Below are 26534 nucleotides of genomic sequence, written 5' to 3'. Positions count from 1 at the left end.
TTTTAAGTAAAATAGATAACCCTCCTGATCGTTTGTTTGTGCACTTTGATTTCGGTCGTATCAAATTAACATATTTAAATCCTGGTAAAGACAGTGAATCCTCAAAGGAGCGGTGTGTTTCCTGTAAACAAATTATGTCTTTATTACTCAAATCGTTGATGAACCTAGGATCACTGTATTTTTTGTATCCCTTGTGTTTAAAACCATTGATATTCCAACAAGCTAAGTGTAAACTTCTTTTATATTACATAATGTGATCAATATAAAGGCTAAATGTAAAGGTAAACTATATTCATATTTATAGAAATAAAAAGCACAAAAGGTAATATTATGTTAACTTGCAACATGTACACTAACATATAACATTGCATTACATGCATACGATGGGAGATAACTCAAATTTGTTTCTGTAACCTAACACTTTAAAATTGCTCTACACATAAAAAAAGTGAATCTTTAAATTTAAAGATATGTTATATAATAATGTGCTAAAGTTAAAAATTATATTACAAAATTGGGATATCACTTTGTCAAGATATCAATTATTTTCCTTGTTGGAACCTGACCTAATAATGACTTCAACGTTCAGCTCACAATTCGGGTGTGTCTATTTTTCTGTGTTGGTCTTTGCATTATGTATTCGGGTTTTGTTTTCTGTAATTAGTAAATACTTCAGTTTCATTATGTATATCTTTTATATCTATTTGATAAATTTACTGTTTGCATAGCATAAATTGTTCTAAATAATAAAGATGTTCTTATCCCAAGCATAAAAACATAGCCGTATTTGACACAACCTTGTTCAACTTTTGATCTTCAGTGCTGTACAACTTTGAACTTTTTTTCATTTTCGATCTTTTATATCTGGGCGTCACTGGTGAGTCTTTTGTGGACGAGGCGCGTTTTTGGCGTATTGAATTTTAAACCTGATGCCTTTTGTTATCTATTAATCATGTGTTTCTTTGTCTAATACGTTCTCCTATTTATGTGTATTGTAGTCCTGTAATATTATGTTGTCATTGCCATTAAAGTGCGAGGTTTGGCATGCCACAAAACCAGGTTCAACCCACCATTTTTATTTTTAAAAATGTCCTGTAACAAGTCAGGAAAATGGCCATTGTTATATTATAGTTCGTTTCTGTGTGTGTAACATTTTAACTTTGTGTTTCCGTTGTGTCGTTTGTTTTCTCTTATATTTGTGTGTGGACTTTTCTATCCCAACTTCATGTATTTAGTTTTGATGTTATATTTGTTATTCTCATCGGATTTTGCATAATGCTTAGTCCGTTTCTGTGTATGTTACATTTTAATGTTGTGTCGTTGTTCTCCTCTTATATTTAATGCATTTCCCTCAGTTTTAGTTTGTTACCCCAACTTTATTTTTTGTCCATAGATTTATGAGTTTTGAACAGCGGTATACTACTGTTGCATTTATTTAAGAACATCAATTAAGTCATCAGTAAGTTACTTTAAACTCACAGTGTAAATCATTTCCCCCAGTTTTGAAGACATTAAGTAGTTTGTATAATATACTTCCATTATTTCCATTGTTTTTTTTTATTAAAATGACTGAAATAAATACCAATATATTGTAACGCATAATTTTTATGTTAAGTTCTACATTCTTTTCTGTTGTAACCCATTGCACTAATATTAATATTATGTGCGCTAATCTGGTCTCATCAAACGAATAATCGGGAAAAAACATACTTTTTAAAATAGGCACAGGGATGGACTATATGCACTGCATTGGTAAGACATTAACTGACCAATGCACAAATGAAGTATGGTGTTCATGCAAATAAACAAGCAGATGATCAAAAATACAAAAAGTTAACTCTTGAAAAAACAAAGCTTCATCGTCATATAAACAGCAAAATGTATATACAAAATAATGGAACGAATATTAAACTTCAAAAAGGAAGGGTAATGTTATTTCTTATATTTTGGTCCCACATTTTATGGGAAAAAAATATTGTGGTCAAGCAGATGAAGAAGGTAAACATTTTTGAATCCAGATTAATGACGACAGCGTCGAATAAACCCCAAAAAATCTGACACACACCAAACTAATAACCTCACATTGAAGTTGAATGGTTTCTTCTTAAAGAAAAAGGGCTCGTTAAAAACTATTATAATGATAGGATTAAGTGACAATATGAAGACCTGAAACAGATGATTCTGATCAAAAGAATAATGATATACATTTCAACTAGTAAAAATGATAATTCACACTACATTGTACCGAGTGAAAATATGTAGTTGTGTCGGTAGATTTATATTTATGATGTAAAACTTTAAGTCAGGATGCTATTTGTATATATATAAGAATAAATCATTCAAGTATACTGTTATATGTTCTTTTATAGTGATTAAGATTATAACACAATGTTGACTGTTGTACCCATATTTTTTACCTTTTTTAACCTATTACGACCATTGTTTGATGTGTTGGAGCTTGATATTTTACAATTTGATTATGAACTTTCCATTATGAATTTTCAGTGTTTTTGGTATTTTACTTTGTACTTTTTAATAGATTGAACAATAATGCTAATACTTAGTTTAGATGCTATAATAATAAATCACTCAAGTATACTATAACATGTACTTTTATGACGTGAAACTATAATCGTTTCCAAATGTTTTATCTAGAAGAAAATGATTTGTTCAAATATTCTTTGTTTGAATCATGTCTATCTATACTAAATTTGTTTCATCGTAAAATGGCTTGAAGATAAACGTTTTTTTTCAAAACTGAAAATGTCTCATTTTGGGCGTTATTATTTTGATGGCCTTTTCGTTCATCAAGCTCATTAACTGTTTCGATTTTTATATATACCTTTGTCTTAACATATTCAGATTTAAGCGTTCTTATTGCAACTAAATCCAGAAATGCGCTTCGAACGCAAGCAATTTATAAAGTGTTGTTGTTTTCCTAACAGTACTGGGTCGATACTGCTCCTCGTAGACTATCAGTTCCCAAGGTATCATCAAGTTTGCCGTGATAACACCCCAGAAAAGACACATATTATAACGCACTTTTCTAAAACTGTCCTTTTTAATTTTAGAAATTGTATAGAAACTTAAGTTTCAACTCCCAGGCAAAAAATTACTTATACGAATTTAGTTAGTTGTTTTTATCCTTTCTGCCATACATAATTTTACGTGTTGTGGGTCTAAGACATTAACGAAGCTCCTAAACGGACAATTGATTCTCACTAAAACCAATATTTTAGACGGAAATGCAACAATCTCTTAAGTGGTCGTTTTACTTCATGTATAAAATGTTTTGGTACCAAAGCGTTAATAAAATTATCAAAAAAATCGTATATACTATGTAATTGCACAGTGTTAAACAAACTATGGTTTAAATTTTTGATAAAGAGATGAACTCTGGAATACAAAAAAAAAAAATACTAACAAAACTATTGAACTGCAAGAGATATATTCAAAGAAAAAAAAACAACTAAACTGAAACATCATACTTTATCGACTAACGGAACGAATGGAAAAGACAAAGTCAATTTTTAGTGAAACAGATTTACTTCAAATTCAAAATATGGAAAATACAATGGACCTACGAACAGTCACTATCTCTATATTTGTTTTGACAATAATACGTAACTGAGATGGTAAGAGAGTATATTGTTACCATGAAAAAAAAAATGCAACCAAAGGCAAAGCTTTTTTTTTCAAGGGGTATCAATCTTCTTTGTCATCATTTTAGCTACATGTTATTTAAATTATTACTGTGAAAGTACTTTTATTCGTGGGGAACCAATTTTTTGTGGTTTTCGTGGATGACCGTATCCACGAATTTAAGTATCAAACGGAATAAAACAACCATTGTCCAAATCAAGACATGGAAAGATCTCTATGTAGGGTTTACTACTGATATGATCTAAGGAATATCTTGAATATCGCAAAATCTGAGAAGACTACAATAATAGTCACAGGGCAAACGCACTATGAACTACAACTGCAGGCAGAATTATACCCATTTAATCTTTAAAAAACCTAAACTGTAATTTTTTTTATCTTTTAATTCTCCTAAAAAATATTTTTGATCGATGAAAGTCAGATTTTCAGTATTGATATGCTATGATACAGTGTAAATTTCATATCCTCATAATTCTGGTACCTATGGGAAATAATAATTTTATGTTGGGCTTGCTTTTGATAAGAATTATTTTACTATTCAAGATACATTTATAGCATTTCTTTATGGAACTGTTTTATTTAGGTAACATGGTTATGGATTAACCTTTGATGGTCTTTAATTAGTGTGATCACTTCGGTTGACACGGGCCAATGTTTACTTTGCAATTTCCCTCAATTCAGACAATTTGTAACCTTCTTTTCTAATGGCTTCAATTTTTCATTTTATAATTGTTTTTTAGAAAACTAGAATTAAAAAACCCACGAACATAAAAATGTTGCTCAAACCACGAAAATTGATACCCATGAATTGAATAATTTCACACTGTACCGAATGTTCTATTGTCTTTCATATTTTAAGTTAGAAGTACTTAGCTTTTACAGCATTTACACAACAATAAGAAAGACATGAAACGTGAAGCAACATGTATTTTTTTTTAATTTGACAGGCTATACAAATTTCTGAGACCTAAACTAGAACTTTGGCATTGTCTTAAATATTATTCAATATTCAAAATTCAATTCAATGTCCTGTTAATCAAATAGTTTTCATTTTTCTGCACGAGTGGTTACAGAAGTAACTTATCTTCCTCGTATTTGACAATCAAATTCTGACTTTTCAACGTGAGGAATTATTATTTTAACTTTTGAGATGGCATGAATAGATCTTTAAGCATTCTAGACGCTACAAGATTTTTTTTAATATGTTTTCTTTAATTACCATGCATTCTAACTAAATATTGGTATGCTTGAAATACAATTGCATTAAGATTAATACAATTACGAACACTTATTCACTACTTTTTATGTATACCTTTATACTTGTGAAAATCATTGTTGCGTATTTCAGTTGATGATGTTATATAGGAGCTCGAGAATGACAGTGTTACAGTTTATATTCCTCTTGTTGACAAGCCTAAATGTCAGGGCCTTTATCTGTCAACCCCATAAGCATTTTCAGAACAATGATTCAATCCAAGCTAATGTGCGGTAGTACTAAACAGTTTCTCAGTTCTAATTATCAGTGTTGACTTATACATTCTCTTATATCCGGCGATATTGTTTTGCATGATTCCAAAGAATCTTTTATTTTATAGCCAACAAACAAATCCTCATCACTCTCTAGACGTCCCGTCCAAATGATAGCAGCAATTTCATTTTCGTTTATACTGTAACATACAAGTGACCCGCTGTCTCGCCCTATCGCAAAGACGTCTGGCGGCACGCTCTGTATGAAAAATAATGGAGGTTGACCATTCACATCACTCCTACCAATAAACTTTCCCTTGGTCAAACCTGAAGATGCTCCCCATTTATAAAGTGGGACATCATCCGGTAATACAAGCATGTCCCTTCCAAACAGTCCTCCGTCATCCAATGTACCATCTCGCTTTCTCAAACGGGATGAAATTGGTATATTGTTTCCAACTAGCCTCACTTCTGAAAAATCTAGATCGTCTGACGGTGTACATATTTTATCTGTTCCAATATTTCCTACGTCTGTGTTTATGACAATATCATTGGCATCATATTCAGGAGTAGGTATACCATTTGAGGCTTCCAAACAATCAAATTCAGGAGTGGGTATACCATTTGAGGCTTCCAAACAATCAAATTCAGGAGTGGGTATACCATTTGAGGCTTCCAAACAATCAAATTCAGGAGTGGGTATACCATTTGAGGCTTCCAAACAGTCAAATTCAGGAGTGGGTATACCATTTGAGGCTTCCAAACTATCAAATTCAGGAGTGGGTATAACATTTGAGGCTTCCAAACAATCAAATTCAGGAGTGGGTATACCATTTGAGGCTTCCAAGCAGTCTTCTATTACATGTTTGCATGTCACATCATAATGGTAAATGGTGTCTCTTAAACTTAACCCAATAGTGCCGAAAAAAAGCATTTATGTTATTAGCTACTTTATCTCCAGACTTCAGATTCAACTTTTTTTACCAATCTCTCTTTAAATTCTTTAATCTCAATAGTGTGTGCATTCTTCATTACATTTTCTAAGTACTCTTTAACTTCTTTTTCTTTGGAAATATCGACAATGGACACAAACAGCTTAACTTTTTCGTGTCCAAATTCTCGAATCATTTCATTTCTGAAAATAAACAGTAAACGTTCATTACTCATTTATAATCAACATCGTCTTCGTCGTATATATTCAAAAATTTTAGTACAACAATACTTTTTTCCGAACACATTCATTATGATATTAGTTGAATTGAGGTTGTTGTCAAACTTGTTCTGCAAGACCTGTTCGAAAGGCTTATGTGCAACTTAAATGACAATGAGACACACAGTACATGGACAACACAATTCTGGTATAAGCTTTGTACTTTCTTAGAAATCATCGCAGTCCCTTCACAGCCGCAATTGATACTTAAGATTTAGAAAACATATGTTTATTTACTTGAATGGCTAGTATTTAGTATAAAACAAGTGAATATTGGACTTTCTTGACAATCCTTTATATCATTAAAATATTGTAAAAGTAAAAATTGTAAATTGCTATTGAAATATTGTCTTCTCATAAACTTATTCACTGATATTTTTCGTATGCAAATGCCTGTACCAAGTCAGGAATATGACACTTGGTACTTATTCATTCGTTTGATGTGTTTGAGCTTTTGATTTTGCCATTTGATTACGGATTTTCCGTTATATTTTCCTCGGTGTTCGGTATTGTTGTTATTTTACTTTTCAGTAAAACAAATATACATTTTTTTTTCTTCCTTACGCTACCGACAAGAATATCTTAATAAACATCCCTTAAAACCAATACGGTGTCACATTTCAATAACAAATACAAACATTATAAACATCAACATGTGTAGTTCAAAATCCGGATGACTAACAGCTATATTATTGAAAGTTTTCATCAGGGTTGTTTTCAAATCATACTTGTTCTGTTGCATCTTTACTGTTTCAAAATTAAGTGCAGCGGGCCTAGACTAAATTTGACTTGAGTGTGAGGGTCGCTTACTCTCTATTGCAAATCATTTAAAGTTCTGACCAAGTAGCAAATTGGTCTCTCTACTCCAATTTTTCAACTGGTAGTCAATATTAACCAGCTGCTGTAGAACACTATCAAGCCACGATAAAAGTGCACTGTGAGAAAATAAATCATATGAACAATCTTTTTAAGACTTGATTCCAGTACATGTATACATTGCTCGAGAGGCGTAAACTTTTGAAGGATGTATTGCACCTTCATAAATATTTACTGAATATAAACAAAAAATATTACAAAAACATGAAAAAGGAGGTCAGATTTTTATGAATATAGCGAAGGGCCTGTGGTAAAGAAATATAGTTATGAAGTAAAACTACGTGTGAACATTTTGAAATCATTTTAAAAATTACTACCTTTCACTTTTTATCTTTACAATAACAATGTATAGAAACATTTAACAATTTATTCACTATCGGCCTGAAAGGAATACAAATCTGAATTGATTGTAAATATGCTTTATTTTATCACCGTGCACTTTTGTAAACAATACTGTGTTGCTTTTCAGCAATTTAAAAAACAAATACCAGTTTCATAAAAACAAATTTGAAATTTGGTCACAATTGTAAAGGAAATGCGATGGATAAAGTAAACAAACACTTCATTTCACAAAAAAACAATTTCAAATTGATACAGATTTTTTTTTGTCGACATTTTCCATTGAACTTTCTCTGTCTGAACTAAGTCAGGAATATGACAGTTGTTGTTTATTCGTTTGATGTGGTTGAGCTTTTGAATTTGATTATGGACTTTCCGTTAATAGAGTTTCCTCAGAGATCAGTATTTTTGTGATTTTACTTTTGCAATAATTGTCTTACAAATAATAATTCATTTTTTCCATCCTTTATATCTGTTAAATGATTGATATCCAGGAGCTTTTTTTCATTTCATATGTATAATATAAACAATTGTGATTGTATGATGTATAAAAATAATATTATAAAAAATTTAAAATTATATCAAATCGTTAGTTCTCTCCACACTCGCGTATCACTTTGGGATAGAAATATCTTTTGAGTCTTTTGTAGACGAAACGCGTGTCCTCGAGCGCGTGTCTGACGTAAATACAAAATTTAATCCTGGTATCTATGATGAGTTTATCTAGGAAAATTAATTATAGTTATTACTAGCACTATCATACGGTATTACATAATATTTTTTCTCATTTGAACATACATGGTAAATGACCACGAACTTAAAGTTTTTCGAAATTACAATATTTCTAGCATGCTGGTCATTTTTGCTATCTGGAACTAACAATTACAGCTGAAATGTTATCAAAATTACACTCAGCTAAAGTTTTCCTGAAATTCGTCAAATAATTGTTCTCCGATCCTTTGCTGTGACTGATTGTTTGTCGGTTGCTTAACGGTCAGTGGTAAATATTTCATGTGTATTCAAGAAAAAATCTTTATTGTGTGTTGTGTGTTTTATATAATTCATCCAATCTTTTCATTATAGAAATCAAAAATAAATAGGAAATAATTAATTACAACAGAAATAACACTGTTGTGGAAAGCGAGCTAACTCGACTTATAACTACGATGGTGATTCTATTTTTACTAGCAATTTCTTTATTGAATAAAGTATTTCACGGATCAATAAATTAATGTTTCCTTGAACGCGCTAGTTAGTGAGTAATTTCCGTTGACTTTTCCGATCGGAAATGATAAAGCGGCCGACGACTGTGACATACATTCTGGTTAATACACAGACACAGACATATGACTTGTAAATAATACACTCTTTCAACATACATTGTCCGATTGAATTTTTAAATTCATTTAAATACATGAAATTAGCAAATGGGTATGCATATGTGTATATCAATTCATACGGAACGAATGGGGGTTGTCTCTGTTAAATGGAATTTTGTGCTCACTGGCATAATGTATTTTATGGAGTGGAGTGTTGGAGTGGAGTGTTGGAGTGAGATTTTGGAGTGAAATTTTTGGAGTGAGATTTTGGAGTGATTTTTTTTTGGTGAAATTTTAGAGTATATAGTATATTATTAGTAGACCTCATCCGCCTACATTTTTGAGATCGGAAGTATGATATATGTAAAACAGGGTAGATGAGCTTTCATTTTTCATTTCAGTCTCAATTTTTCATTTTTTTTTACATACAAACAGAAAGTGTTCTTCATCGTCTATTTTATTTAAAAAACAATGTTGACATAAACGTTCCTCTTTTATTATATTTCTGTATCTGCCCCTTTCGATTTCCAAAATATGGTCACTTACCCTTAATTTAGTAAAACATTTCCTGATTTCAGAGTTATTTTTTATTAAATAAGGCTCAATTTCATATTTCTTTTTAACTTTACTATAAATAAATAATTTATTATTTTCTGTTAACGAATTCAATTTTTTTTAAAACAGTTTTTTATAATTTTCTTGCATAATTTCTTTTATCTGTATATTCATTTTCTTTTTTTCTTTTATAAAGTAAAAATTTTCAATATCACATATTTTTAAATTATTTTCTATATTGGTACAACCCGCATATGATTTGCATAATATATTATTACCTGAAACCTGTGATAACCCAGTTCACACGCAAAGAAATACTGCAACCGTTTAAAGAACATTATAGTAAAATCTGCTGAAACTATATTCTTGTGTGTCAATTGATTCTAATGAATTGATAACTGTTTCTTCTAAGTTATCAATGTTCATAGTTGTGTACATCGACGTTACATCATAGGCAATAAGGATGCATTCTTTGATAATCGAAGTTCAAAAACATCCCTACATCACTTTCCCACGAAGAAGGTGGAAGTGCCCTACCCGCTGTTTGGGTTATTTCATCATGGCACGACCAAGAAAGCAGTCTAAGTTAGATTCTTTCTTAAGGAAAGATAAAGATTATGGTTCAAGCGAGAGGTTAGTTTGTTAATTTGACTCATTATTTAATATCTCTGTGACAATATATGATTCTCACTTGCAGCATATTAAATTAGCCGAAGCATGCATAAACGGTCAAGGACCAAACCCGTAGGTACTACAGTATTACATGGGATCCCAAGAAAATAAGCACAATTTTTTAAGGATCTCATTTTGATTTTAGTGGTTAGCGGCCAATTTTTTTTTACAGTGTGTAAAAAGTCTAGAACGACCTCCGAAAATAGAACAAAAATAAAAACACGTATTATGAATTGACAAATAAATTGTACCAGTTATAATTTTCGTTTTCAAAATCTTATGTTGGTCAGATGAGCTATCGTCATTTGCTTCGTCTCACTTTGCGTCTATCGGTCCGACTGTCTATCTGTCAACTCTTCACATTTCCTTCGTCTTAACCAAGAAATTGAAGTTTGGCAGGGCCAGTTGTTATGGAGAGTTAAAGTAATTTTAAAGTTAACCGATTTAATTCCACATTATTGAAACCATGTACAGTTGGCTTAGACACATCGACGTTGTGCAAAACAAGAGATAATTATTTTTGTGGAAATCCTGTATCTCTTTAGGTCGCAACTACCGGCCGTGTAAGGGCTGTAAAAGTTTAAAACTTCGATTTGTTGTATTGCCAATGAGACAACTCTCCACAAAAGACCAAATGACACAGAAATTAAAAACTATAGTATAGGTCACCATACGGCTTCAACAATGAGAAAAGCCATCTCTTGTCATATCCAGAAATCAACGCCACTTTGCTTATTTGAATATTATACTAAAGAAATCGGATACGGGTCACGGAAATTATATTGAAATGATAGGGAATTTTGAATAAAATGCCTGTTTTAATTTTAATTTAAGTGATAGACAGAATGCCGGGGCAGAAAATAAATATACACAACAATATACACAATTTAAACGAAACATAATGACTGTCGTTGCAAAAATACAGGTTCCTGAGCTATTTTTAAAATCGAAGCGAGAGGCTTTTAACAATGCAGTATAAAATACAGGCTAAAATGGCTGAAACGTCAAATTTGCAAACTTCGTGATGAAAATTGGCTAACAATGTCATTAGAAAAACAGGTTGCCGGGGTGAAATTTGAAACTTGAATGTCCAAAGAATAAGCAAGTCCAAACCTTGTATGTGTAGTCGTTGAACTCTAGGTTCCCACGTAATGTTAAAATGACCCTATTTCAAGAAGAATAACCTCACAAAACATGAAAAATTCACTAAATACGCGTACATTGTTTAAATTTTGACCGCCTGACAACTTTACGGGAATATCAAAGTGATTGTAAATAAGGACTCTGTGACGGGCGACTAATACTATCCGTGTTTTAAAGATTTTAGTGATATCAAGCAAGTCCAGTTCAAACTACTATCACGTGGTACAATTTTCATTTACATATTATGAATATTAATTAGCAAAAGCACTACTAATTTCTGGCTATGCAAGGTTTAGTGTAGATTTTACCTAATATTACTATATATATGAGTTTACAACAAGTGCTGATGTCATGATTGTAGATTGGTTTGCAAAGGATCACAACATCAAGGTATGCTAGTAGATGGTGGAAGACAATGCGTTTGTTTCTCCCTGTGTTTCATGGCATCTGTCACCCACGAACCATCTACTCCATCTGACGTTGATCATATCCTTCAACTTGGTACAGATCTTTACCACTCAATATTCACACATAGGGGTTATATGCTTATAAATGAAATACTTAGTACCGTTAATCTTGCGGGAAGAAGTTTACACTTTCGTGTTATAGAGTTGAGAGGCGGATCAACAGCTCATGCAATAACTTTGATTATTTAAACCTCAAAAATTTTTTCGCCTCGATCCGCTCGGTGAAATTTTATTCTGCGCCCCCTAACGTCAAATCCTGTATCCGCCCCTGGTTACTCTTCTTTAAATAGTACAAGGAAACCTCAATATGATATGTAAATAGTTATCAAAGGTACCAGGTATAAATTACTACGCCAGACGCGCGATTCGTCTACACAAGACTCATTAGTGACGCTCATATCAAAATATTTATAAAGCAAAACAAGTACAACTTTGAAGAGCATTGAGGATCAAAATTACAAAAAGTTGTGCCAAATACGGCTAAGGTATTCTATGCTTGGTATAAGAAAAGACATAGTTTTTCAAAAAATTCAAAGTTTTGTAAACAGAAAATTTATAAAAATGACCATAAAAATAACCAACTGTATCTATTTTGAATTCACCATTATTGTAACCGTATTGATATCTTCTGGTATTGACCAAAATAAGTATATATGTGGGCTATATTATATATCCTATCATGATTTTCTTCATAGAGGGTTGCTCCTCACAAGGAAGTTATTAAACCAAGAGTTCCACATAGTGAAGTTGAAATCATCCCTTCGTAAATTTTACGGACGCCGTCACGAGTTGGTTGACCGTGATGGAATAACCGTTTCACAAATGATATCGGATATGTTCCTTGTGTCGTAACTACAATCCCCTTCCCTTTCATGGATGTGACCTACCAAATAGACTATTTACCGGATTTGGTAACTTATAAGCAACACGACGGGTGTCACAAGTGGAGCAGGATCTGCTTACCCTTCCGGAGCACCTGAGATGGCCCCTATATTTTGGTTAGGTTCGTGTTGCTTATTCTTTAGTTTTCTATGTTGTGTCATGTGTACTATTGTTTGTCTGTTTCATTTTAAGCCATGGCGTTGCCAGTCTATTTTCGATTTATGCCCTCTGGTATCTTTCGTCACTCTTATAGTTGGATGAAAAATAATTGAATGGAACCTCAGCTATATGTTTCAAGAGGTAAAATGTAACGTTTAGCTATATATGGCAAACATTTTAGTAATTTTTGTTCCTCGTACTTTATTTGGTCGTTTTAACATGTTTTTACTTGAGCGTCACTGATAAGTCTTTTGTAGATGACACGCGCGTCTGGCGTAAATAAATTTGTTTAATCCTGGTATCTATGATTAGTTTTTATAACAGAGTTAGTTTTGTTTTACTCCATCATGTTATAAACATTTTCAAAAAAGTTTATAACAGATCACACTTTCTCTACTTGTATATATCATTACATTACAAAGTATTACTACACTAAGTAGATTTTATTAAAACAACTTTGTACTTGATAAATCGCATACAGACAGGAAACACTTAAAATAAATATAAGAACATTTTTAAAATTCGTTGTAATATGTTACTCACTCTTTTAGCTTTTAATTTTTTTTATATATTATTTTTAAGATATAATTATTAACATTAGATTCTTCTATCAAATATATAATCCTACTTAAAATTAAGAATTCCAAGTATTCTTCTCTGTTCTGATGTGACCCTTGTCATGAAGCTTTTCTGTTTAAGAAGGAAGGAAGTGAGCTTCTAGCTGGGGAAAATAACAGGGAAATATTTTAACATAGGAGAAGCGGCTCTAATGGGATAAATCGGCCTTACTTCCGAATCAATTGATATTCCTTTCAATATATAAGAAATTGAAGATTATAAACATGTGTACAGCCATGAATTATGACATTAAAAACATATTTCAGTGTGTTTGTATTATGTTTCAAAAGTTTTCAACTCTCTCTTTCCGATGCTATTTAAAACGAAAATATGTTTGTATTGATGAATATGATCGGATTATGACTAATGCATAAATACACTATTTTCAGGCACTTGTACAGCAATCAGATGAGAAATGCAAATTTATTCCAAGGTTTGACTTCTCTTCAAGACTTGTAAGTACATCAAATTGAATTTTTTTTATCAACTTTCATGTTTTGCTAATCCTTAAATCGTAATCTTACTAACGTTTTACGTTTCACCAAGAAATACGTGTATTTCATTTATAAATTAATCTTCTATTTAAGGTATGCCATTACTGTCATTAATGAATAAATAAAAATACATAGATTATTTCGAGTAAATAGATAAGATAACTTAAAATTGTGTAAATTAAGTCAATACACATGATTCATTGTATGAAAAATTAGCGAGAAAGACCTTGCTTTTTTTTAATTGAGATCAGGTCTTCAAAAAGAATAATAATATTATGAATTTACTGATATACACTCTCTATATGTAAGTAATGAATAACGGTACCAATTGCTCTGGACTAGATGCCCATTTCAACAAATCCATGTCTCTTCAATGATGCTCGAGGCCAAAATATTTGAAAATCTAAAGCCACTCATCTACATGTTCAACTATAAATTGCAAATAGGGGTCAGTAAATGACACAACTGTAGGACAGCATAGGTGTTTTTATACTCCGAGTTGTAAACTGGCCATTTTATATATCTCCTATTTGATACAATATTTGAGAGTTTGCGTTTCCTAATGCACATAGGATAATGATTTTGCTGACTGATCGTTCTGTTAACACAAAAGTTATTGAACCAAGGGTTCAACGTGATAAAGTTGACGTTATCCCTTTGGAGGTTTTATGACCGTCGATGAACCGGTACCGATATGGTTCATCTGTGTCACATATTACTCACATATGAATCAAATATGTTCTTAATGTCGTAACCACTATCTTGTCCTCTTTTCTTTTTCTTCGATTGTGACATTACGTTATGATACATCACCAAATTCTAACTAACAATGGTCATCACCAGTGATGTGTTGGGAGCAATATCTGCCTTCTCTTTTGGATCACCTGAGATCATCCCGGAGTTTGAGTGTTGCATAGTCTTTTGTTTTGTATATAGTGTTGTATAGACTATTCGTCAGTGTTCAGTGTTCCGTGTTATATTGTTCCTCTTTTTTACATGTTCTATTGTGGACTACTGGTATATATACTACTGGTATATTTTTTATTTGTAGGTAAAACAACTTGTCTCAAGGGTTATATACATTATGTTTCGACTTATATTGATATATTTCTACAATTTATTTTCAAAGGCAGATGATACCGAAGGAATTCAAATTTTTCAAAAAGTCAAAAACAGAGAACTCCATTGCAAACTTAAAAAACAAATCTTAAAAAGAAGAACCATGAGATAGTGTCCTATGCCGCTAATCAATACAGTTATACATAAGTACCAGTTTTTAATCAAATAGTTACGTCAATTTTATGAATATTACAAATGAAATCCAGAAATAATTTTCAAAAACGTTATTTTCAGGAACTTGAACATCAAACTGATCACACTTATCGTTGCGAACTAATAACAATGGTCGACGGCTTTTGGGATCTTGTAAGTAAATTGGTTCTGCAAAAAATCATTTTTTTGTAATATCTTTTTTGCGTGGCTCGTTATTTATCCTGCCACTGTGATATTGTACTGTACTTGTATCAATGTCTTACATTTTGTCTTATCTGCTTTAAATATATAGTGTCTATATGCCATTTTGTATTTCTTTGTGTGACATGAATTGTTTTTAAAGTGATTTAGATTATTACATAATGTTGACTACTGTACCCCAATGTTGTCAATGTTACCAATTATGTCTATTTTGCTCACACATTGTTGTTAATACAATGGAACTATTTGTGACTGTCATACAAGTGAGAGAGTTAACTAGCTAAAAATCTAGGTTTAACCAAATATTTTTAACAAATAGAAATGCCTGTATCAAGTCAGGAATATGACAGTTGTTTTCCATGCGTTTGAGCTTTTGATTTTGCCATTTGATAAGGGGCTTACGACTTGAATTGTCCTTGGAGTTCCGTATTTTGTTGTTATACTGGTTTCTATAGTCCTTTTTTGTATTTTGAGAAATATTTTTCAAAGAGGTAGAGCCGATTTGCCGAGGATTTGTTTCATTCGATAAGATAGGTAATTCATGTTTTAAATAGCCTGATAGATGCTAATTATAGTACATGCAAATACGTCACATCATCTATTTCCATACCTTGAACAGGTATTCCTACAATAACAAGGCCAAGACTATTGATTTTTTAATATGGATTCTATTTTATTATAAACATCCTTTATGCAAGGTGCCATACAATGTACCACGTAACTTGTCAAAGAGCCAAATAATATTGAACAAATTTAAATCGTGATTTTCTCATTCTGAATATATGTATATCTGTATTTGTCCTGGTCTTTTAATGTTTTATCGTCTATAAGATAAGATAAGATAATACATGTATATATTATAACCGGAGAACATCTTACATCAGTTGGTCATAGATCACCCCATGTTACTAACACATGCTTTATTGTCTTTTGTGTCATTTTAACAAATCGGCCCTTTGTTGTGATACAGATGCAACAGCTTCTTGATGTTTTACCTACAATCACTATTTGTAGTGTAATTGATTTGATCTGTTGTGTTTTCTCGATGACTTAGGTACCGGTGTAGGGACGGTGGTAAAAAATTCAATACTAGTATCTATATAGTTTGTGAATTGGCGAGAAAATTGTTGTTGACTGCATTTGTTACATATAATGCCATGTTCAAAAAAGGTTTCGAAAAATTGTTTGTGTTGTTTTGAAACTTGTATACAATGGCCTTATTTGAAGTTATGTGTATATTACACTCACAACATGTAGGCTTCATTGCTATAGAATTAATTCTCGTGTTATTGGTTATGTACAGGCACCTACATCAGTTTAACGGCAGTTGTTCCTTGAATATATGTAATAAATGTAAACACATAAATAGAAAGTTCGCCAAGAGTATGGACAGTCATAGGAATGCACACAATAAGCGATACATTATTTTTTTCTTTGATACATGTTGAATGATATACCAGTAAACTATATAGTAAAAAATGAACCAGAAAGACTCTATAAAATAAGCAAACATCCGAAAATATACGATAGAAACATTAAAATTTAATATAACAACACAAAAAATGCAAATATATTGAGCGAGATTTGAACCCTTACTTCAAAGTCATCATATATTAGTAGTTCTGTGCCCTACTGATTGAGCTACGGCGATGCTTATACCTTTATCTTTTATTAAGAGGCTATATCGGTACAATTTATCGATGTTACAACTTTTTCTTTAAAAAGTTGTTTTTTATGTAATAAGGACACACTAAACCAATTTCATTTTTAAACGAAAATATAGTATGAATAACAACAGTCATAAAAAGCATAACTTTTTTTTGGTTTGAAATGTCCTTCAGGGGGGATTCCCTGTTTTTCCTACCTAAACACACCCGAAAATCCGCATATTGGACTATTATCCTTTTTGAAGGTTACATTAACTATTGATCACACGTATCATAATATATGTAAATCGAGATATTGATCAAAAAGCATTTTTATTTTTTGTTTTTATAGTAAATTTCATTCTGTCGACACTTTTTTAAATTGGCCCTTCTGTGAAAAAAATCCTCGGCATATTGGCCCTACCTCTTTCTCAGATGTTGAAGAATTTCGTTAATAATATAATGTCGTCGTTCGTAAAAGGTGTTCTTTTAATTAGAAATAGAAAATATGGCGGAATAGACTCTTTTGAAAGAAAGGATGTGATAAAATACCCAATTTCGCAAAGCAAGGTCTAAATGCTCCTGATTAAGGAAGGCAAATAATTTGTAAAGCACTACTTAATGAGATTCCATGGCTTTTATTTACAAACACTGGGTCGATGTCACTGCTGGTGGAGTTTTAATTCCCCGATGGTACTTCTATGCTGACATGAATTATCATTGATACTAGAACACACCCGCGAAATCGCAGGCTTTAGAGCTTGGTTGAAAGTATGAAAACTGTTGTAGGGTGAATTTTTGTAAAAGATTTTATGACTGGAGAATTTCAGGAAAGGTATCAAAAGTCAAAGGTACTTGGTGGCAGAGCAATTTATTTTAGCCCTCCCTCTTTTTTTCCAAATCCGTTATTTTTATTTTTTTTTTCTATTAATTTTCCATATACTGTGAACACACATATATAATAATCTCTATATAATAGAAGAAGAAGAAGAAGAAGAAGAAATTTTATTTTCCAATTATGGGCCCCAAAGGGCATAAACATTACAACATCAATAATTTTCATTGCAATACAAACAACGAGATAAAAAAAAAGGACTAATGAAAACTATTTAAGTTCTTAAAGAATATGCAAATAAATAATCTATAAAAATATTTTTTTTTTATAAATATCTAATGCATTTTAATGCAAGTGTGGTTGATATAGATAACAAACTAACAGCCCAAAAAGAGAGACAAAAAAAATAGATATCCATGTACACGTATGTATAATACACAATAAGTTGGATCAAATAAACATATAATAAGTAGCCAAAAAGAAAGTAAAAGTTAAGCATGTAATATATGACCGCCGTTGATGGTAAACTTGGAAATTGATAGTAAATAGCAAATACAATGTACACTTTATTTATAGTATATGTATGTTCATAGTATACAGATAAAGCAAAAAAAAATAAATATGTCCTGTCCCCCAAGCACCTATGAAAGAAAATTATGTGTAATTTTAAACTCTCCTAAACGGAAGTCTAGTCTATTACTTAAAAGTCCAACCAATGACTAAAACAATATCCGGACGCCTTTGTTATCGTTTTCTCCCAAAATAACCCAAACGGAATAATCATAAGCGAGGATGACAAATGCGACTATGCATGGTACCTATAGGAAACAAAGGCATGATGATTCATTTATTGTGGAAGGAAGAGAAGCGACACACAAAATGAGGTCTTAATAGTATAGATGGTCATATTTATAAATTAACTGTTTACAAAACTTTTGAATTTTTGAAATACTAAGATTTTTCTACCTCAGGAATAGATTACTTTACCTGTATTTGGCAAAACTTTTAGGAATTTTGGTTCTCAATGTTCTTCAACTTCGTACTTTATTTGGCTTTTTTAACTTTTTTGGATTCGAGCGTCGCTGGTGATTTTTTTGTAGACGAAACGCGCGTCTGGCGTAATAACAACTTTTAATCCTGGTATCTATGATGAGTTTATTTTATATGGACCACTTTAGTTTCAGAGTTGAACATAAAGGCATGAAAGTGTTAATGTTGATGTCAAAAGAAGCTAATAAGATATTTCTAGTATCAACCTGTGTAAGAATATCAGTCAACGGAATAGTTTTTCCGGTAGGTCCCTTGTTTCACTTTTCAATGTTGTATTCTTCTTTCTTTTTAGAACTGAACTTTCTTAGCACATGCATAACCTAACTATCGCTAAATGTTATATTGAAGTTCGCATGAGTATGTTTTCAAATGATGTTGAATTATGCTTTAACTAAAACATTGCTTCAAATTCCACTGATATGAATTTCGAAAAAAAAACAAAGCTTACTTTACCGTCTAGGTCGTTTTTAATTAATAATAATTTTATCAATTAGGAAGTAATGTCTTTCTATTGTATTCTAAACATTTATCAGTATTATAGAAAAACAGAGGATGTGGGTATCCTCCAATGACAAACAATCAGTACATGTACAGCAAAAAGCAAAGAAGCAGCGCTTTTCTTGCTGTACTTCATCATCGCAGTGTGGCCTTCAACACGGAGAAAAACAAATGCTCATCTCACTGCAAGTTTAAGATGACCCTTAGCACTGGCTTGAGTGAAATCATTTACAGAAATATTTGGATAGACTTTGTAAGATGCAACACCACCTTATCTGGCCCGGTCAAAAAAGAACATACTGGAAATCACAGGTGAAGGACTGTTGACTTTTGTAAAACATACAATTTACAGACAATTTTGAATAATACGAAAATGTATGAAGGAATTCTAAAATTGAGGGCATATATAGCTGTTTCTCAGATATAAAGTGCCTGGTTTGATGTATCAAAAATTCCGGTAACCAGTGCAGTAGGGTGTGATGTATAAATACAGGTAAATTGATCACGCGTCCATAAAATGTTTTGAAGTGATGTATTTAACGTAGATAGGAAACTGGACCAAGAATAGGTGGTGTGCGTCTTATGAAATTTTCGTGTTTTTTTTTCACCACGCTTTTAGAAGCTTACTATTTTCTACATACAACAGTTTTGTTATTATAAACTGTCACAAATGTAAAGGAGGAAGTTATGTTAAAAAATATATTTTTCAGGACCTTAAAGAGCAATCGAATTACAACGCTAGATGGGAATTTATTTCAAGGCTTGACTGCTCTTCAACACTTGTAAGTTATTTGATTCCGTTTTAAAAATCAACCACTTTGCATTGTAGGTTTTCCGTCTAATAACTTCTCGCAACCCTGTGTTTTTTGTTCTTTTATATTTTTCTGCCATGATGTTTTAAATTTGTCATCGATTTGAATCATGATCATCCCCTTTGGTTTCTACTTTGTCATCTCCCGCTTCTTATTCACGTAAAATAACATTCTTTGATTGCGTTTTGCAATTTTTCTACAATATGTGTATTTTCATTTGATCGTTATAATGTGTGCCAGGAAACAGGAAACAGGAAAGACATAACTTTAATCAAGTATACTTTAAATTTTCCTGCACAAAAATACCATAATCTATATACATCCTTGATGATTAACTAACATCTTTAGAACAACGAACACATTGTACTCTAAACTATTTTTATTTACCCCTGTGAATGTGTACGTTTATATTTTATTCAGTTATACACATGTGGAAATAAGAGCATATACATTTAACGTAATAGGAGCCAAATTTAATTTTGTCGTCATTAATAAGTCGAGCTTGAGGTTAAATATGGTCACTAACATAAATGTTTCCTTATATATATTTATCCATATCCTTTGCGATTAAACTAGCTCCAGATCTCAATTAATGACTCATGTTTTTGTTGTACACACTTATATTGTTTCCTTGAATAGTGTTCATGTTTATTTATCTTTTCCTTTTTTTATTTATTCTTAAATTTTATGAAAGGGGGAAAAATGAGTGTTGGAATACATTTTGGGAAATGTTATGTTTACTGTTCCACTAATGCAAGATACCAAGGAGGATATTTGAGGGGTTTTTTATGTTAAGAAAACTTTCAGCCTTCTGAATTTTGTCGACGAGGGGCTAAAAATACCAATATTCAAACTCACGTGTCAATGTCATATTGATAACATAATGGCAAAAAAAAAAACGATTATAAGACAACAGTATACATAACACACCAGAGAAAACTAGAGACTATGTGATTTGGAATGATAAGTAGATCCTCTTTAACACGTCGCATCCTTCGTGTTGCTCATGTGAGCACAAACCTAATGATAAGTCTTATTCAGTAAGTCATATTCGGTGAATAGAGGACAGAACTGTGATGACGACAGTAGGAACATATATATGTAACATTTCCATAGCACCTTCATACGACAAAGAAGTTAAAGTTGCAGAGGGGAACGGGTTAATATCAAATTGAAGTCAGCCACCAGACATATCGAAACAGCGCTATTAAATGGAATCAAACTTGATTACTTTTTTGCGTCTGAATCGCTTTTTTTTAGGTTTACCTTCATAATGAATGCTTTAATACACACATGACAAAGCCTAGGATGTTTAACATTTGATAAAGCAATTTAATTCAAACATTTTTATGTTTAAAGAACTGGACAGCCATCAGATAACAACACTAGAATCTGATTGTGTGCCGTTACATATATATCTCGAATTTACGTTTATATATATATATATATACATGTAATGTTTCAAGTAAATCTACACTTTGTGAATGGAATTTCTAAAGGTTCTGTATTTTCGAATCTTGAAAAATGTTTCTAAATTTTCCTAGAAATAATAAAATTTTCCTATTTAATATCATGAAGTTTAACGTTAAAGTGTATCATTTCTAAAAAAAATTAGATTGCTTTGAATCTTGAAAATCCTCGATTATAAACAGATTTTGCCGTCCGAATCTTGTTGATTATTGCCTCAACCTATCAATTATACGTCAACTAAGATAACAGGATTAGAGAATGCCTGGTTGTTATTGTATTTGCACCAAATCTTCAGAATCAAATAGAAACAGAAATTATATCTTCTATTCAAGTGTAAACCAACATAACAATGCAATCGGACCAATCAAAATCATGTTTTGTATGTTACGCAAATTGTATAAGAATTAACCAAATCATTCTAGAGAGTAGACGAACAATTTGGTGAAAACAGTTTGTTGAAATCTCATACGGTTTCAGAGATATAAAGGTAACAAGAAAAGAAGACGCGTTGATATAAATCCTATAAGAATAAGTGTTCGGTCACTCAGGGTGAGTTTTGATACCCCCATTACTGTACAACATCAATGGCCAAAAATTCTTTCCATATGTTGTTAAAAAAAACACAAAATCATCTCAGGCGGCAGAAGAGAAAAAAAATATCAGAAGAAAAACAAAAGGTCTTTCTTTTTTTCTGCCGTCTGAGATGCTTTTTTATTGTATTTTTTTAAGTGATCGGATTACATCTTATGGGAGTTATTTCCCTTTGAAAATTTAAAATAGGCGATATGTTGGATAAATTCATACATTATACGTCAAAGAGGCCTAAAGTCTTTTGATATGGAATCCTGGGTCCATTTGGAGGAAATTTGAGGTCAAGGTCAAAGGTCAAGGTCATGTTCTTATTTGAATTTTGCTTTTTATCAAAAGAAACCATCACAGTTAATGATATGATGTGTTTGCCAAATAACTGTTTACGATAGGGCGCAACTTCAACCTGTTTTAGTCGAAGTGTTTTGGTAAGAGTTTTCTCTCCCTTTTGTATTTGAAATCAGTATTACTCCACAACCATTTATGTGATTGACCTCGGTTTTTTTTTATTTGAGATCAATGACGTTCTAGATTTTGACCTTTTCTAAAAATTCTTTCTTGTTCATTATACAATAATTCAGTCTTCTGCATTTGGTTGTAGACATTTCATCATGTACCAGGTCAACCGGAAATTACCGTATTTTAACCGAAAGTAGCCTATTTCAGACTATTCCTATGAAAAAGTACCTATAATTGCATTTTTTTATATCAGTTTGAAGTAACAAATAACATGAACCAGGAGTGACATTTTTTAACACTGTTTTTTAAATTGCATTCTTATTATCGAGGTTAATCATCCTACAGTTACTACATTTATCTACAAATAGTTCAATTTGTACTGTATAATATTGTTGAGCTATATGACAAGGTGGCATAAGAGTCTTTTTACCTTTGATTTTAACATTTGTTTGTTACGTTTTACCTTACTGAATTATTGGTGATAACATACAAAAAATTAAATTAATGGTATTTATACAAAGCGGAAATATTTTGATATTAAAGAAAAATAATTACATGGATTTTTCTTTATCAGGAAACACAGAGTTAATAGTAAAGATGTCCCTAAAACCAATCGAAAAGATACATATCGTTGATGGCTGTGCATTCTAGAGAACAAATTTATAACAGTACCAAGCTACATGTACTAAAATAAGTCAATGTTTTAACTTCCATTGTAAATGTTTGTGTACTCTATAATAGTGAGTGAATGATAGTGAATTTTCAGAAATAAAATGTACTGTAACAATAGTTGTCGTTTGTTTATGTAATTTATACGTGTTTCTCTTTCTCGTTTTTTATATAGACCAGACCGTTGGTTTTCTCGTTTGAATGGTTTTAAGCTAGTAATTTTGGGGCCCTTTATAGCTTGTTGTTCTGTGTGAGCCTAGACTCCGTGTTGAAGGCCGTACGTTGACCTATAATGGTTTACTTTTATAAATTGTTATTTGGATGGAGAGTTGTCTCATTGGCACTCACACCACATCTTCCTATATCTATGTAACGTTGATATGAGTTCTAGGGAACTTTATTTTTAAAAGTGGAATTGATATTTAATTTTCGTGATAATTTAATTGAGAAGTTATAGCCTTCGGTGAATTTTTTGAGTCTGTATTACAACTGTATTGGTATACCTTTCTTCGTTAACATTCACGCCTTTACTTTTATAACATTTGTTTTATAGTTTAAGGACTGTCGTTCCAGTATAGTCAAAGGCATTTATGTTGGTACTGTTTCAGTCCTTATTATTATTATTATTTCGATATTCAGATGCAGTTCCATATACAGATGAGTGAAAAATTCCGTCTTCGTTTATCTAATAGGTTTCCCATTAATGTACCTTTTTTAAGTATCCCCATAAAATCGTATCAAATTGTTTTGAATTGGTTTAGTTTCATATTTTTAGAAGGGTGATTCAACCAGTCAAGTAAAAACTTGCATGAAGTAAGTCTTTATTTTTGGAGGAACTTATGCTTATATTTTCTGTTGTGATTGAAACAGTACTAACATAAGACAACTTTTTGGAATTTCGGATCATCAATGCTCTTCAACTTTGTACTTGTTTTGGCTTTCTTACTATTTTGATATGAGCGTCACTGATGAGTCTTATGTAGACGGAACGCGTGTCTGGCGTATTGAATTATATGCCTGGTACTTTTGATAACTATTAGCATGTCGAAATGTACTATTGTATTGTTTATTTGTGTATTTCTCTGTCCTGAATGCGCTTGCATTTATTTGAACTGTAGTCTTGTCATGAAATGTTGTCATTTTGTCATTTTAGTGTTATATTTAACATTGCCATAAAAGCGCGAGGTTGGCTAGCCACAAAACCAGGCCCAATCACCATTGTTTCTTAAAATGTCCTGTACAAAGTCAGTAAAATGACAGTTATTATCTTATAGTTCGTTTTTGTGTGTGTTGCATTGTCGTTTGTTTTTGTTTTTTGCACTTCAATGTTCCTGTTGTTTCGTTGTTTTTCTCTTATAGTTGATGTGTTTCCCTCGGTTTTAGTTTAAAACCGGGATCTGTTTTCTTTCAATCGATTTTCGTTTTTAGAACAGCGGTATCCTACTGTTGCCCTTATTTCCTTCAGCTACCTCAGTATTACTCACAAACATATACCATAATTATGCGCTTATTGGGGTTGTTGAAGTGTGAGATTATTGTATTTTCTCGCTAAATGGTGATGTTCATAATCATTTTTATTGCTTAAATTTAGATGTGTGACATAGTTCTGCGACAAACTTCACAAAATAAATCTTATCAGAATTTGGCATAACTGACGATCGATTTTTGTTATAAGATGTTTTGAAAAGTGAAAAAGAATAGTTTAACTGTACGCATTTGACTAACAGGTCGAACAACTGATGTTCTTTCGAGCTGCTGACTGTCATTGACGATTGCCAAGTAAATTAATTTTAAGATATAACAAAATAGATCTTTGTATTAATTTAATACCAAACAGAAAACAACAAACTTGCGGAAAAGATGTTATAGCACACACATGAGGTGGAAACATTTTTACACCATATCCAGATTTCGACAATTAATGTACGTCTCGTTAGTGATGTTAGGGAACGAAACGGTATTTGGAAGACCATATAACTTACCTCAATTTAGGATAGACTTTTGAATTTTAAAGAGTCGAAATAGGATTAACGGATTATATTAATCGGAGGGAAATTATAAAACAAGTCCAAACACATTAATATAAACAAGTCTAAATTGAAAACAACGTTCAAACCTATGATTGCGTTGGATAAAAACTGCAATTTTTATACGTGAGCAAGTTAAACAAATTTCGTTGTAGAAGGGTCTAAAAAAAGCACAAACAATATTTTCCAAAAGATATACATGTATAAAAGGCTAAACTAAAAACAACGTTCAAACCTATGATTGCGTTGGATAAAAACCGCAATTTCTATACGTGTCCATGTAAAACAAATTTCGTTGTAGAAGGGTCTAAAAACAGCACAAACAACATTATCCAAAAGATATATATATATATATTAGGGATGTCAAAAGATCTGAAATTTAATACTCGGATACTCGGTCATGATACTCGAGTACTCGCAAGTACTCGGATGAATCTTAAAAGTCTATTGAAAAGTTTAGGTTTTAGATGGGATGCAGTGTTTTTGTTACTACCTTTCATAAACATATTAACGAAAGACAAACGTACTACAAACATAGCTTGCTCCTCTGTTTGTTTTTGTGTCAATCAAACAATGAATTACCGACCGCCAATTCTACAAATAACCTATCATACATAATAGCAGTTATTGTTTGTGTCCGTGTTCATGAACTAAATTCCAATAAAATCATAAACATTTGCATATAAAGTCCTACAAAATAGACAATTTATGCATCATCTGTTCCTGAGGAGTTGGTACTTTTTATAATACGAATTGTCTATTAATTTGTCAATAACAATATTGGACTTCAAATTACTTGTGCCTTTTCGTAATGTTCAGTCTAACTTTTTCTGTGGTTTTTTTTTTTTTTGCACTATCGTTTGTCTGATTTTAATTTTTTTTTAGCCATGACATTGTCAGTTTATTTTCGATTTTTGGGTATGCATGTCGCTCACGTAAATGAACTCTACATGTATATGCTATTTGCTTAAAGTAAATTTTTGGTGCTGCTTTTTATTATTTATTGCATGCTGCATGCCTTGTTTTATTTGTTATTGCATATGTTTTTTTATATTCGGTGAAAAGCTCATTAGAGCTTATGTTTGTATTGTTTGTCAATATGCCGAATCCAAATAAAGTTTTACTTACTTACTTACTTACTTT

The 26534-nt window shown here is 31.7% G+C and overlaps 1 protein-coding gene across 5 annotated transcripts in view; it reads left to right on the top strand.

Moving 5' to 3' along the window:
* LOC143072957 (uncharacterized) overlaps nucleotides 1-26534 on the top strand; it is a 110442-nt gene that overhangs the window by 24530 nt on the left and 59378 nt on the right. Inside the window, exons 1-5 of one of the 5 annotated variants that reach the window (XR_012977357.1) lie at nucleotides 13520-13825; nucleotides 15218-15289; nucleotides 18997-19111; nucleotides 20077-20148; nucleotides 23270-23484. Coding sequence is in view for 4 of the 5 variants with exons in the window: in XM_076248137.1 (XP_076104252.1) it covers nucleotides 13760-13825; nucleotides 15218-15289; nucleotides 20077-20148 (210 nt within the window). In the remaining variant the exon portion in view is untranslated. Of the gene's footprint in view, nucleotides 1-13519; nucleotides 13826-15217; nucleotides 15290-18996; nucleotides 19112-20076; nucleotides 20149-23269; nucleotides 23485-26534 lie in introns of those variants that run through there. The other 4 variants (XM_076248137.1, XM_076248138.1, XM_076248134.1 and 1 more) reach the window with 4 other exon arrangements.

This window comes from Mytilus galloprovincialis, chromosome 4, assembly GCF_965363235.1.
Source record: "Mytilus galloprovincialis chromosome 4, xbMytGall1.hap1.1, whole genome shotgun sequence".
Classification (NCBI taxonomy): Eukaryota; Metazoa; Mollusca; class Bivalvia; order Mytilida; family Mytilidae; genus Mytilus; species Mytilus galloprovincialis.
Note: the sequence above shows the minus strand (reverse complement) of the source record. Positions and strands in the feature narration are given on the sequence as shown.